Raw genomic sequence first — 14,615 nt, forward strand, 5'->3', positions numbered from 1 at the left:
CCGGTTCCCCCCTTTATAAAACCCACCTGACCCGACGGAGCCGTCCATCGTCCATCCGTATTCCCGTCACGCCCCCAACCCAACCCAAACCCGAAGCAGCGAGAGCTCCCCTGACCCTCGCGCAGCCTCCGATCGCAAGGAAGAAGAGGAAGATGAGCTACTACGGCCAGCAGCCCCCCGTCGGCGTCCCGCCGCAGCAAGGTGCGGCTCAGGCTCTTCCCGCCTTCGATCTATCTGCTGCTTTATTACCTTGATGCGAACCCTTTGTGTTTCTTCTTCGCTTACTTTCCGTGATAGGAGTATACGATATGTAATAAGGCTAATTATCTTTGCGTGTGGATCTTGATTTCTCCAGGCTACCCGGGGAAGGACGGCTACCCGCCAGCGGGGTACCCGCCGGCCGGCTACCCCCCTCCGGCGCAGGGCTACCCGCCGCAGGGGTACCCGCAGCAGGGCTACCCGCCGCAGTACGCTCAGCCGCCTCCACAGCAGCAGCAGAGCAGCGGGCCTTCCTTCATGGAGGGATGGTAAGTTCTTCCTCCTCCTGCCTCGTCACATGTTGCTAGATTGGAGTGTCACCGAAATTTCGTCGCTGTATTCGATCAAAAAAATTGGGGCTAGTTTAGAGGGTAGGCAGCTTCGTTCGTGTCCCGCCTACCGGCCAGATCCGTCCGGGACCGTCGCCGGTGCCGCCGGCGGTGGCCGTGGCAGGTGGCCGCCGTGCTGGTGCGCACGTTTGCCGCTGTGGGTGGGGGCCTTGACTTGACGCGTGAACCACCCTTGAAAAGGGAGCCGCCACCGCCACCCTCGTGGCGACGTGTCGGTTGCTACACGCAAAGTATCCCGGACCGTCTGATCTGACACTGGCGGTCCGGATTGCTAGCCTCGGCGGTCGCAATCTCATGCTGCCGTTTCACATGCGTTTTGGCTGTGCTCGGCCCCTGATGGTGGAGAGAGCTGTTCAACGGTTGGGTTGCTGTCAGCGTGAAATGAAAGCCCTGAGACTTTCAGATTCCTTCGGGGCGAGGTCACCTAAAGATATTGTTATCCCCTTTGTTTTTTTGGATTAGGTTGAATGGATAAATATACTTTCGTTGACGCGCTAATACCAATGCGATAGATGATGCTTGATGCTCTAGCTCTCATGTAGTTGTACTTGCATAATCAAAATTCGAAATCGGAATAATGCAATGGATGGTTAGGCATTTGGAAGAAGCATATTACATCATGTTAAAGCTCATCATAGTGATCTTTTGTATACATTTTAATAAACGCATATTCTAGAACGGGAATATATGCTCTCTTCGGTTGGACCTTTTATCTAATGGTTTGCTTGTACAGCTTGGCTGCCCTCTGCTGCTGCTGCCTCCTGGACGCCTGCTTCTGAGAGGGCCATCCGACGGATTCAACACGACTGCAAGTGAAACTACTACTAGCTTATGGAAGAGCTGGAACTGAACTGAGCTTCAAACGCTAGCGTGCTTCTATTCTAGCTTTGTCCTGCATTATCGCCTTCTTTTTTTCTCTCTGTTATGAGACTACTAGTACTATGTTGATGTTGATTGGATCAGACTAGGCCGGTGTGTATTCTGTGGATGTTCCGTGTTTCTGGTGGAATTCAACCCTGGGATTGTTATTGTATTTTCGCTGTCACTTGCATCGGTTTCTTTGCTGTCACTCTGTTGCTGAGCACGTTTTGCTTACTTTATTAGAAAGTAGTGGTATTATCTGCGGCGTGTTAGCCGCCGGGTCTCGCTCGCTCAGTCGCTCGCGATGTTTGACTGTGGGATCTAGATGCAAACCTGCAACATGCGCAATTTGTTCGGATCGACTTATTTGACCTGACATTTTGGATTAAGTCTTGTTAGAAAAATCCCAATTCTTTCTAGAATCTAGATCACTAGATGCAACCTGTAACCTTGGTCGCTTTTTCGTGCTGGACTTCCGGGGTCAGCAGCGTGACTGCGTGAGGCGTCTTGGCATTTGCTCCCTGGGTTTTGCTGGTGTATGGACCATTCGACACGTTCAATATAACAGTGACCACTGGGTTTGCTGGAGTATGGACCGTTCGACACGTTCAATATAAAAGTGACCACAACAGAGAACAGTCCGTTGGACACGTTCGTGTCGTGTTGTCGACCGAGAACAGTTTGGTAGGGGCCAAAGTTGGCAACTCATGAGTCTGGCACAGGCTTGCACAATGTTTTGTTGCGAATTTTGAACTGCAAAAAGGGAGGAGGGATCATCGATCATGACTGCAAAATGAAAAGCTTTGGATAGGAACTTTTAAAAGAAGAAGAAGACGCTTTAAAATCACCCAACTGCACACGGCACGCCTTTAATCACCTCATCAGTGCTACGCCCTGTCGTCGTCCCTCGTTCTTTCCCATGGTCAGACATCCATCGTCTTTAGCTTTTGTGTCGCTAAAAATTAAAATTAGTGGATGAAACTCTGTAACACGGACCTTCTTTCGCTTTTTTTTAAGCAACCTTCTTACGCTTTTGTGTCGCTATGAAAATTAGTGGACGAAACTCTGTAACACGGGCCTTATAATTCTTCGGTGTCTGTTGTAACACGGACCTTCTTCGGTGTCTGTTGTGGACGAGTATTGACGTTCAAGACTCTGCAACTCTGCACCTTCACGTCTCCGTCCAAAGAACTCGTACAACATAGATGGATCAGGCTACAAACTAATCCATCGTAAGGACTCGTACAGCGTAGATAAATCAGAGCTACTCGTACAGACAAGCGAGTTTTTTCTTTGCACGGAACGTGATAATCGTTTGGCAGCAGCAGCAGCAGCACAGCCGTACCTGCCTTCATCAGTGATGACTGGCCCTGTTTAGTTTCCCACCCAAAAATTTTTCATCCATCCCATCGAATCTTTGGACATATACATGAAACACTAAATATAGATAAAAAAATAAACTAATTACATAGTTTAGTTGAGAATCGCGAGACGAATCTTTTAAGCCTAGTTACTCTATGATTAGCCTTAAGTGCTACAGTAACCCACATATGCTAATCATAGATTAATTATACTTAATAAATTTGTCTTGCAGTTTCCTGACGAGCTATGTAATTTGTTTTTTTATTAGTTTCTAAAAATCCCTCCCGACATCCTTCCGACACATCCGATGTGACACGCAAAAAATTTTCGTTCCCAATCTAAACAGGCCCTGATGCAGCACGACGCACCCGTAGCATTCACCGTGGTGGATGCGATTGGTCTCCAACCGCCTGCCGGCTGCCGGCTCAGAAACACCGCGCCCATGTGCAATACGCCGATAGATAACCTGACGCATTGCATGTACAGTCAATCTCCACAGTCCATTGACACAACAGGCCAGGCCAAGGCCAACTGCACATCACCCCCACATTTAGCAAAGCTCTAGTCCTCTTCACGAAGAACCCAACTCTTGTTAAAAAAAAAAAAGAACCCGAGAGTAGTTACATATACAGCCTGGGTAACCACTCATTGTCTGGCAGCTCACCCGTATGCTTGTTAGGATGGTACTCCCTCCATCTCAAATTCGTTTGACTTTTTTTACCTCAAGTTCGACCACTCGTCTTATTCAAAAAATTTGTGCAAATATAGTCAAATTTAAGTCATTCTTAAATAACTTTAATTAATAAACCAATACACAACAAAAAAGGTGATATTTTGTACAAAACTTTGAATAAGACGAGTGATCAAACTTGATATTAAAAAAGTCAAACGACTTACAATTTAGGATGGATTGAGTACATTGCAACAAAATGGTGCTAGAAACTGTGACCCCCCAGCTCCAGATCTGAACCAGAGACCTTCTTTGGTGTATCGTGTGAACCCAGCACTTGATGTTGATTTCTAGTATTCCTACAGGTACAGTACAGGTCTCCATCGGAGAGAAACCCTTTGCAGACGAATTAGGCCAACAATTGTTTGGCAGCAAACGACGTGGCCATGTTTGCGCTTTGCCACATGGCAGTGTGAGTGTGTGACGCAGCACAATGCAATTGCACCTTCCACTCGGTGTTGTGGTTGGGCAAGTTAAAAGAACCTCACCTAAGTTCTGAAATCTGCAGTGAATGTGATTCCTAATTTGCTTCTGTAACCTTCGGCATTCTGGCGCTGCATCATGTGGCTGGTTCACTCACTTTCATGGAACCTTCGTCCATGAATTCAGAATTCTATCGGCACCCAACTTCTTACCGATTCTTTCGTCCATGACAACGAGTTCTATCGGCGATTCGGAAATGTTGCACTGCATGCTTCCAATTTCGCATCTGCCACACTTATGTGCAGAAATCTGTATCAGCGTCCATATATACCCGACACCAGCATCTACATCTCATCCAACGAAAAACAAGCTCTGATCTCAGCGAAAGAATAAAGCCTCGCCAATGATACGATATCACCATCACACGTTACTGATGTTCTCTCTTTCTACGGGAGAAAAAGAAGTAGAAAAGCCTTGCCTTTGATCTCAGCAGAACAAAGTCATTATCAGAATAAGTAGTTCCACTTTTGAAGCTTATAATTAAAGAAAACCAAACTCTTGGTTGGCAGCAAAACTAGAAAACCTGTCAGTCCAGCTGGCGGATAACAAAGCCGCCTCCTTTTTGCAGACCCACACACACGGGAAAAAAAAAAGGCAACCTATCTTCTATTCTTTGTTTTCGCGGGTACTTTGGCACCTATGGATACAATATAGAACCAATGGTTTCACTAGTTATTTTTTCTCTCAATAAAAGTGGAAAAGGTAAGTTCTGACTGCATGCCTCTATTTGGTATTGCTTGTTAATAGGGTTTACATATAATTCGATCAGCTGTTTGTTCTCTGCCTTGATTCCATTGGTGAAACAAACTTCCTTCACATACTTAAACAAAGATGGTGTTTTGATTCTTTGTGAAATTATGCCTTTGGGCAAGCGCAAAATTGGTGTGATCTTAGCTATCTTCTTAAGTGGCACCAAGCTCCGTGCGTGCTGAGTCATCTGATGACAAAATTGTTCGCGTTAACCCCAGCAGGCTTTGGCTGCAGCTGCTTTATATAATACTTGGATCCACGGGACAAATTGATACGTTTTCTCCTCTGCTCGGGGATAGATTCAATTGAGCACTCTGAAAAGCCACGCCGCACAAACCTGCGACATTTCAAAATTAAGCACATGGTACAAGCAAGCATACGGAAAACTGAAAATCGGAGCATTGCTACTATTTGTACATAGTAGTGAGTCAAGAGAAGAACAAAGGTAAATACCAGTCTGCAGTTCGTGTAGTAAGCAAGAATAGTTTCTCGAGACCAAGGGATAATGCCACCTTCTCGACGTAATCTGAAGAATGACAACCACCATGAGTATAACCAAAAGAAAAAAGCAATTCTTAGCCTGTTCTAGTACAAATACCACAAGACTGAAACTCCTTTAAAATGGGTGAAAGAGATACGCTAACTGAAAAAACATAGACCCCCAACTTTAACACCACATTACTGGTAGGTGGACTGTTATCTTGTTATAATATTTAGGGATTGTGTGCGCATGTGAGAAAGCGCACACAGGAACATGTGTTGTAGCAATCTCGCAGAGGGGTTCCAATATAACCAATGAAGAGAGAACAGACTTGCAGAAAAAATGAAGAGAGAACGGATTCTGATTATCCATGTAGTAAAGAACTTACCAAGTAACTTGTCCCCCTGACCTCTTCCTCGACATTCTTCAGATACAGCAATTGCAGCAACTTCACCAGATTTTTCCTCGGGAAATGGAAATAGAGCAGCACAAGCGATGATTGAACCATCTCTTTCAACAACATAAAATGATTCTAACGCTTCAAGAAGCTGAAGAGAATAGAAAAGAAAGATCCATTAAAGCAGTAGCAAGAACAAAATTAGGAAGATACAAAAGAATGTTAGAATCAAAAGTATTTATCCACTAATTCACCTCTGCATCTGTTCTGCGCACCAAAACGCCAGAATCCTCCAGCGGCCGAATAATTTTTCTTATGCCAGGAAGATCTTCCGCTATAGCCATCCTTGTTCCTTCGTAAACATCCCTGAAAACATATGGTAGGGATTAGGGAACTCCCATGACAGATTGTAGATGCTAAATTTTCTAAGGCACTTATTTCTTCAAAATTTTCATGGCAAACATTTGTTACACAAGCACAAATTTCAGCCAAGAATATCTCCATACTCGAAACATACTGAGGCATGAAAATGTTTCTTTTAGTAAAAAGGACTACAAAAACAAATTATACTACATATCTAGGATATAGAATACATTTTGATAAAAGAGAATGCTTATTGAAATGAACACTAAAACAACAAATTTGAGCAAAAAGTTGAGAAAATAAGATCTTCAAAATACCTAGCTATCATTGTTCCTGATCCATCTCTCGTAAACAATTCTAATAGCAGTGATCCATCTACAGATCCATCTATAACATGAACTCTTTGAACGCCACCCTGACATTTGGAAGGAACAAATAGGTAGTCAAGACTAACAAATCGGCTTTAACCAAATTTGTAAGTTTAAACATTCCAAAGCAATATAGTATCATGTGGGAAAAATAAAGAGTATCATGTGGGCAAAATACTTACATGGCACACATATGCTGCCGCAGCTAACTCAGAAATATAGCCATTTGATCTGCTTAACCGCTCTTCACCACCAATAGCAAACCCTTGCTCACCAGAATAAAAACCATTTCCGTTGTTAAAACCCAATCCATTTTGAAAAGAAGCAGCATTTGATCCGCTTAACCGCTCTTCACCACCAATAGCAAACCCTTGCTCACCAGAATAAACACTGTTTCCATTGTTAAAACCCAATCCGCTTTGAAAAGAAGCAGCATACCCATTTATATGAGCCTTGGCACTCAATGATGATCCGTTGTCCCCTTTATGCAGAGAATTGATGCCTTCCTCATCCACAACCTTGACATAACTTGCAGCGATATCACTTTGCTTAGCACGCTTTCTAATCAACAAATCTGCCTCCTCAATAGACATATAATGAATGACTCGTCCATGCTCATCAAATATCTGACCATCTACAATGCAGATAAGTTTATCTGCCTCCATGGCTAAAGCGCATGCAGTAGCAACCTCGTAGGTGCTGAATGATAGCAAACAAGACAAAGCAATTTTGTTTAGTAGCAATATATGCAAAGGAACAAGTTTTATGAAAATTAATTGCAAGATAGGACATTTGCGCATGTCATTCGTTTGCTCGACTTGGTGGGAAGGATACTAGGATAGAACTACAAAAGTTTGATGTGCATTGTACAATCATACGAAAAAAATAATAACTAAGAAAGCATACTTGCAATTTAACACTTCTCCTGAACTTGAGTATCCCATGTTGCTGACAACAACTATGCTATCACTATCAAGCCTTTCTCTTATCCGTGAAACGTCTATTTTCGTAACTTCACCAGTGAATCCGTAGTCAATTCCATTAACCACTCCTCTTCTCTGCCAAAGAAATACATATTCAGTATTGACGTTGCACGGTCGAGTAAAGTTCAGAATAAATAGCAAAAACAAAGGAAGGAAACGAACACAAATAATAAGCATACTCCTATTTGTGGAGCATCCAGTTTCACTATGGATTGTATGATTTTATTATGATGTAATGAAAAGTTAGGAAAGAAAAGCAGTGTTATCTTTCTTATGAAGAGCCATTTACAAACATTGGAATTCACAAAGAATTTGCTACAAAATAATTATATAATATGATTTTATTATGATGTAATGAAAAGTTAGGAAAGAAAAGCAGTGTTATCTTTCTTATGAAGAGCCGTTTACAAACATTGGAATTCACAAAGAATATGCTACAAAATAATTATATAATAACTACATGGAAGCCAGATATTAAAAAACTCAGCTATTAATAGATATTCACCTTAGCACCAAGGAAGTTTCCACTTGCAATGTTATCCACAAGACCATGCCAACGTCCAATAACACCATGCCTACGGAGATTTAACATTGGAGGACCAGGAGAAAGTTTAGCTTCTATTGTCAACCGTATCCTACCAGCTGCATCCATTGCAGCATCTCTCGAATCTTTATCAGTAATTCTGTACTGACCAACATACTTGGCCTTCTTCCCTACACAAAATTTAATAAGCTATAAACACTTGCTTCACATTAAAGTAAGATATATATAGATGCAGTAAGAATCATCAAACCAATAGATGTTAGCAAAAGGACAGAGCAGTGTAGAAAAAAAAGTAACTCTTTGTGCAATCAAAAGCAACTGAAGGCCTAACAAAGCTTCAGATTTTGACTAATGTACTTCACCAAATTCTAATTATAGCCAAGATAGTCTGCAAGCATATTAAATATATTGTCCTGGAGCTCTGAGGGCCAAATGGCTAACAAAATTATATGCCACAGCAGCTAAACAATTCTCTAAGTTTCTTATAATAGTTTTTATATGATTAGTAGCCATCCTATATGCTAGTTTATTTTTAAAATCTGGTAGATTTTTCTGAGCACAGGCAGGTGCCCCATGAGGGCGTTGCACAGAACTGACCTCTTTCTGATAACAGCTTATCAATTTGGACATGTGTTCCTGGAACAAGAATAAATTTAATCCCCAGACCATGGAGAAGTGATATGTCCTGCGTATTTAGAAAGAAAGTGTGGTTAGGAATGAGGAATCCATGACAATGTAAATTTCTTGTGGCAATAAAAGAAGATAAATTTGTAGCAAAACACTACAAGCTCATCCTTAGAATAAGATTAACACAGAACTAAAAACCTAACAGGAAACTGATGCTGGCTACCCCCTTGTTCCTGAGTAATGCTGTTGTTTTTCTTATTATATACGTCTACAATACAATTTTGCTGCCAAACAAAACACAGCTATAGCCTCAACCTACAATTGTCATCCCAGTCAGGAACTCAGGATCCTCAAATTGTCAGCCCAATCGTGACGCTTAATTCTCATCCCAGTCATTGTAAGTCAACTGTGCGGTCCAGCTCGCTGAACGAAATGGATTATAATCTACCAACATAATTTGTTGATGTAAACGATTCAATTATTTCGGTCTGATCATTTTTGCAGAGAAAAACAAAAGCTAAGCTGGCCACAATTAGTACAAAACAGCTAAATCAAATTCAACGCTCAATCCAAAAATACACAGCAGGACGTCAAATGTACTATACTCGGAAGCATTGGCGGACTCAGGCCTAGGGCCACTAGGGCCTTGGCCCTAGTCGTAGACTAGGTATTCTAGGTATAACTCTTTAATTTTTGGACCACTGTCTTATTAATTTATCAGAGTTTAGGTCTTGTTTAATTTCTAAAAAATTTTAAGATTTCTTGTCATATCGAATTTTTTAGACACATGCATGAAGTATTAAATATAGATATAAAAAATAACTAATTACACCATTTGCTTATAATTTGCAGGATAAATCTTTTGAGCCTAATTAGTCTATAAAATTGGATAATAATTATCAAATACAAACGAAAGTGCTACAGTAGCCAAAACCAAAAAATTTCTCCAACTAAACAAGGCCTTAGCCCAATAGTTTTAATGCCAACCAGCCCAGGGAGATTAGGAATCGACGCCTATTCTCTTGTTGTCTAGCCCTCTCGCTTGGATGCTTTGCTTGCTCGCGCCGCCACTCGTAACTGGTGCTCGTTGCCCGCCAGTGCTTCACCGCACCATAGTCGGGCGAGTAGGCGAGACAACATCATCACTGAGAGGAAGGGGCGGGAGAAGATCAACCAACGCTTCATCAAGTTCTGTCACGGCCTCAAGAAAGCCTTGATCCTTTATGAAGTAATTGAATCACCTGTAATTCTTCTACTACATCTGTTCTGATCTTAACAAAAGAAAACTCCACAATGAATCTTGGAAACGAATGGACAATGTTACGATCCTCTCTGACGCTACAAGCGGCTACAAATCCATTGTCATTAAGTAAGCTTACTTTTGTTTGTCTTTTTTAATTAACTCTCACATCTTGTGTCTAGATTTAGACGTTACTGAAAAGGACATGAAAAATGCGAATGTAGCATATCATTGCTAGGTATTTATTTTTGTAGTTCAATGTTATATTCTTGTTATTGTTAAGTATTTATTTTTGCAGTTCAATGTTGTATTCTTAAAAATTGTATGGCAATATATAGTTGGAGAACTTCTGATCTAAAAAATTTTCTTTGTAATAACAACTTTTATACATAGATTATATAGACGACGGTGTAGTTTTTGGCTTTTTGCTACTAGGATTTGGCCCTAGTCCTAACCAAATCCTGGGTCCGCCACTGCTCCGAAGAAATCATCAGACGAATCCAAAATGCTCAAAAATACAACATCACAAGCAACCATTCCAATACCTGCAGAACGCGGTCGAAGTGCGGCCCGGACACTACCTCGCTGGACATGACGACCACGAAGGTGCTCCCACGGTGGCCCCGGATGTACGGCCACGCCTCTCGGAAGAACCCCACAAACTCCTCCCCGGGGACCACGGCGCCGGCGCCGGCGCCCCCACCGGAGCTACCAGCCGCGCAGCACCGGACGCCTCGGCCCCGCCAGCGGCGCTTAACGGCTACCCGCGACCGCGAGGATGAGAGTCCATTTGCGGAGGCTAGGACCTTGGGCCGCGAGGCCTCGCCAGCGAGGCGGGCCACGACCGCCGAGGTGGCCATACAGAAGCTTCCAACCCTAGGCGGGAGTAGGGCTGTAGCCTGTAGGGGAGGTTCTGTTAGCAGCCTCGGACCTTTTTGTTGATTGTGAAAAATAGAACTTTTGGTAAATAAAACCAACCAAAAAATCTATAACTTTTATAGGTAGAACTCCAAATCCAAAACAGTATAAGTGACACTGTAGCTACTCTAATCTTTTAAATTGCTCGTAATTACTCTCACGAGTCTTGCATGAGATCATGTTAGTTTAGTTGATATCTATGATTTGCACCTTTTATAAGAGTCTCCTCTAAAGCACTTTACAAGTAGAATTCTATAATCAATCCTAATAGAAGTAGAAGTGCTAGTAGTAAATCTCTCTTAATCCTAATTAAATACATAGTAGAATTTAGAATTGGAGAATTTGAGTCACGATCGAGGGGAAACACGTTGTATGGTTTTGCAGCAGCAACGCCGTTGTTTAGGGAAGCGGGTTCGCGCGACGCGGATCGGGATTTGGGCTTTTTCGTGAAGCCACAAAGACCCATAACGTACTAGGCAGGATTAGGCCCAGTCCATTTTGCCCTCGAGGGGACGAGCTCGATTATCGCAGTTCCGCTGAGTTAGCCCAAACGTTCGCTTTGTACTTATAGGGCCCAAATGCGATGGCCTTTGTTTTCTTGAGCGCAAGCAGCAGAAATCGGTCAGTCACTCACAGACTCGCAGTTGAATCGAGACGCAGCAAAGTCACAGCTAGAAAATCCCCTTTTTCTCAAGAGAAAAAAGTGATACAAGTCCTGTAGTACGCTACAAACACGTTGTTACGGAAATAAAGAACGTCTAGAAAACAAAAACATCTAGCGTCGGTCACCGGCCGGTGCCCATGAAGCATGAGCGAACTGCAGCAGCAAAGGCTCGCATTAACTGTAGCATGGCTCCCTCGCCAACAGCTGTAGCGCAGCGCGCACAGGCGGCAGAAGCACCGGATCATGCTATTGCTACTTGCTAGCTCCAGCACAGGCGTGTCTGGCGGTCTGGCGTCGTCGCAGCCGGCAGCCCTCGCGACGCGCGCCGGCCGGCCGGGTCCCCTGACCCCCGCTCGGCGCTCGGGCCGGCCGCCCCCACTCGCCGGGGCTCCTGCCAACGCCTGCGCGCGCGGCATGCGTCGACCACGCGCTGCCGCGCGCACCCGCTCCCGCCAATGGCAGCGCGGCCACTCGTCGCGCCCCCTTCCTGTCCGCTCGCCACGGCGCGCAGCACATGCCGCGCATGCAGCAGAAAACGATTAAAAGAGATCGCGCCAGTAGCATCCAAAAGGCTGGCTAGCTACACGCTAGAGCTAGCTCTCTCTATCTCTCTCTCTCGGTTCTCCTCGGACGGGGAGACGGAGAGACGACGAGGCGACGCGCCCCGGCCCGGTTGGTCTCGTGCGGCTGGCTACCAAAAGCTACCTTAGCTAGGCCCGTGGTTGGGGTTCCAGTAGGACATGGGGGCTTGCCGCTTGCGTTGCATGCATGCATGGCCCACGTGTGTTGGCTCGTGTACGAGGAGCGTGTACGTATCGGCCTTACGTGTCCGTCAATGTTCAGCAGCGTACATCCATCCATCCATTAGTGCAGGGCATCTAGTCTAGAAATAAAGAGTGACTAGCTAACTGTGACAGGTTTTTCTACGCTTTACATATCATGCATGGTACAGTACTGGTTTATATCTGTACTGAAAAGCTAGGATATACTAGGTAGTACCGCCCGATTCCTGAGAAATTGAGCACAGTAAATTTGAGCTTGACTAGAGGACGGAACGGAAGACGCATGCATTGGACGACGTACGCAAGCGTCCCGTCCCATCCAAGTCTGGCGATCTCTAGTCCTGTTGCACGCCACGTGCTCAACAGCTCAAAGACTGTTCGTCACCAACGTTTAATTCATCGACGGGATGACGCATTTGTCACATTGCACCTAGAGATCTAACAGATTTCTCTCAACTTTTTTTTTCAGTTTTTGTGTGCGTGTATGCAGTCGCGTATACGAGCGGTGACCAGCAGCACGTGCAGAAACATTAACGTATTAGGCGGCCGATACCCGATGGTGTTGGTTTTACAGTTTGGTACTCCGGTTGAGGGGCAACATGATCCGGTGGAAATTCTCAAAAACACAAGAGAGTGAAAGTGCTTACACTTGCTTGTGCAGGAGTATATACGCCGCTGGTTGGTGGGCAATGCCGCAACACTGGCCAATGAAACCTAGCAACGCCCACTCGCCACGCCCCCATGAATGGCCCCGCACGGCAGCGAGAGCCAGCCAGTGCCCGCCCGCGTGCGCGCGGCCCAGCCCCAGCCAGCGGAACGCGCCACGGGAGACGAGGACGAGGCGCCCGAGGCAGCGCGGCATGGCGAAAGGCGAGGGGCGACGCAAGCCGAAGCGGCCAAGCGACCCGAATGCAGCAGCCCCCTCGCCATCCTCGTCCCAGGGCTCTCTCCCACTGGAATCCACCCAACCCGCCCTTGCTCTCCAAAGCACGCGCCCCGCGACTCGGCTCCGCCTACGTGTCGGCAGCGTCCCCGCCGGTCGCCCACGTACCCCGCCGCGCTCTCCCACGTGCCCCTCCCTCTGCGCGCGTCCGATTGGCCGACCCGCCCTTCTTAACCCGCGCCTGCCGCCCCCGTCCGGGCCCCCAACGCCGTGCTCTCCGTCGACGTCTCCGCCCCAGAGTGATCGAGCTCACTGACCACTGACCTGGCCCCCGAGCCTCAGCTCGTGAGTCCGCCGGCACCGGCAGCGCGCCTCGCCATGGCCATGGTGCAGCCGGCGGACACGGCCGTCAAGGCCAACGAGATCCTGGCACGGTTCCGGCCCATCGCGCCCAAGCCCACACTGGCGACCGCGGCCGCGGCGGCGTCGCCCGTGGCGCAGGCCGCGGCCGAGGGCGTCGTGGCCGCGAACCGCGTGCTGTGCCATCTGCAGAGCAGGCCGTGCCGCGCGCGGAAACGTGGCCGCCCCACCGTCGTGCCGGTGTCGCCGCCCAAGTCGGGCTCGGGCGCGCAGTCGCCCGCCAAGCGGAAGAGAGCGGCGACGCCGTACCCGCCTCTCCGGTGCGCGGCGGCCACGGCCTGCTCTGCGTCCGCGGTCGTCCCGGTCAGTGCGCGCCTCCCTCTGGCGTCGCTCCCGCCGGCGAGTGCGGGTGCCGAGGACCTCGCCAAGGTGGCGGCGGCGGAGGGGAGGGACGTCCCCGTGGAGCGCGACCTGCTGCGGAAGCTGCTGGAGCCCAAGGTCATCTCGCCGCGGGCGGTGCGCCCCGTGTGCTCCGCCATCCACGTCGGGTGCATCCACCGCACCGACGCGACCTGCACCGCCGCCGCCTCGAAGACGGCGGCACAGGTGGAGGCGGAGCTGGAGGTCGACGCGCTCCCGGCGGTGGTCTCCGACTCCAGCAACCGCGTCCGGCTCGTGAACGACGCGTACAAGGAGATGGTGGGGCAGCCCGAGTGCCCGTGGCTCTACGCCGTGGCGGCCACGTCGAGGAGGATCAGTGGGGAAGTGGCGCTGGTGGTAGCCGACCAGTCCTCCCTGCCGGAGACGTACGGGGTGTTCACATGCACGGCAAAGATCGAGTGGGAGGACGACGGGAAGGTCACCTCCATCGCCGTACCCTGCGACGTCAGCCGGCTGCACTGCGAGTCCAGAGACTACCTCTTCACCTGGAGGTTCCGTACCGCCGACGCCGACGCATCCGTTGGCCACAGCTCCGAGGAGATTAGTGAGAGTTAGGGAAGCTTGCTTTGCTTGAGCCGCATCCTGTGCGCCCTGCAATGAAACAAAGTGCATAGGCTAAGCTGCTAGCTGCATGTTAAAACTGATCAGTTTCCTCTTTCGCCAAGTCCATAGGATGTAGACCCAGTTCTGAAATCTGGAGTAAATATAAGATGAAATATAACCTGTACTTCCATGAAACTGACCTACTACCTGACTTTTCTCATTTCATA

The 14,615-nt window shown here is 47.1% G+C and overlaps 3 protein-coding genes across 3 annotated transcripts; 2 read left to right on the forward strand and 1 right to left on the reverse strand.

Moving 5' to 3' along the window:
- LOC8058366 (cysteine-rich and transmembrane domain-containing protein A) lies at positions 25-1,659 on the forward strand. Its single transcript, XM_002460890.2, has 3 exons — positions 25-201; positions 356-527; positions 1,342-1,659. The coding sequence occupies exons 1-3, from the start codon at positions 153-155 to the stop codon at positions 1,385-1,387; spliced, it is 267 nt and encodes an 88-aa protein (XP_002460935.1). The 5' UTR covers positions 25-152; the 3' UTR covers positions 1,388-1,659.
- On the reverse strand, positions 4,449-10,720 carry LOC8078969 (probable amino-acid acetyltransferase NAGS1, chloroplastic). The gene is made up of 10 exons (XM_002463050.2): positions 10,343-10,720; positions 8,528-8,615; positions 7,892-8,100; positions 7,310-7,461; positions 6,586-7,102; positions 6,353-6,450; positions 5,927-6,038; positions 5,664-5,823; positions 5,248-5,320; positions 4,449-5,131 (listed from the first exon to the last, which is right to left on the reverse strand). Exons 1-10 carry the CDS (start codon positions 10,655-10,657, stop codon positions 4,978-4,980), a joined length of 1,878 nt encoding a protein of 625 aa, XP_002463095.1. The 5' UTR covers positions 10,658-10,720; the 3' UTR covers positions 4,449-4,977.
- On the forward strand, positions 13,214-14,591 carry LOC8058367. The gene has a single exon (XM_002460891.2). It carries the CDS (start codon positions 13,423-13,425, stop codon positions 14,398-14,400), a length of 978 nt encoding a protein of 325 aa, XP_002460936.1. The 5' UTR covers positions 13,214-13,422; the 3' UTR covers positions 14,401-14,591.

This window comes from Sorghum bicolor, chromosome 2, assembly GCF_000003195.3.
Source record: "Sorghum bicolor cultivar BTx623 chromosome 2, Sorghum_bicolor_NCBIv3, whole genome shotgun sequence".
NCBI classification, from domain to species: Eukaryota; Viridiplantae; Streptophyta; class Magnoliopsida; order Poales; family Poaceae; genus Sorghum; species Sorghum bicolor.

Coding starts and splice junctions, on each gene's coding strand:
- LOC8078969 (XM_002463050.2), bottom strand. CDS start 10,657: ATGGCCACCTCGGCGGTCGTGGCCCGCCTCGCTGGCGAGGCCTCGCGG. Junction 8,616..10,342: donor ACTTCGACCGCGTTCTGCAG/GTATTGGAATGG, acceptor CTAAATACGCAG/GACATATCACTTCTCCATGG. Junction 6,451..6,585: donor CGGCAGCATATGTGTGCCAT/GTAAGTATTTTG, acceptor TCCAAATGTCAG/GGTGGCGTTCAAAGAGTTCA.
- LOC8058366 (XM_002460890.2), top strand. CDS start 153: ATGAGCTACTACGGCCAGCAGCCCCCCGTCGGCGTCCCGCCGCAGCAA. Junction 202..355: donor CGGCGTCCCGCCGCAGCAAG/GTGCGGCTCAGG, acceptor TGATTTCTCCAG/GCTACCCGGGGAAGGACGGC. Junction 528..1,341: donor CCTTCCTTCATGGAGGGATG/GTAAGTTCTTCC, acceptor TTGCTTGTACAG/CTTGGCTGCCCTCTGCTGCT.
- LOC8058367 (XM_002460891.2), top strand. CDS start 13,423: ATGGCCATGGTGCAGCCGGCGGACACGGCCGTCAAGGCCAACGAGATC.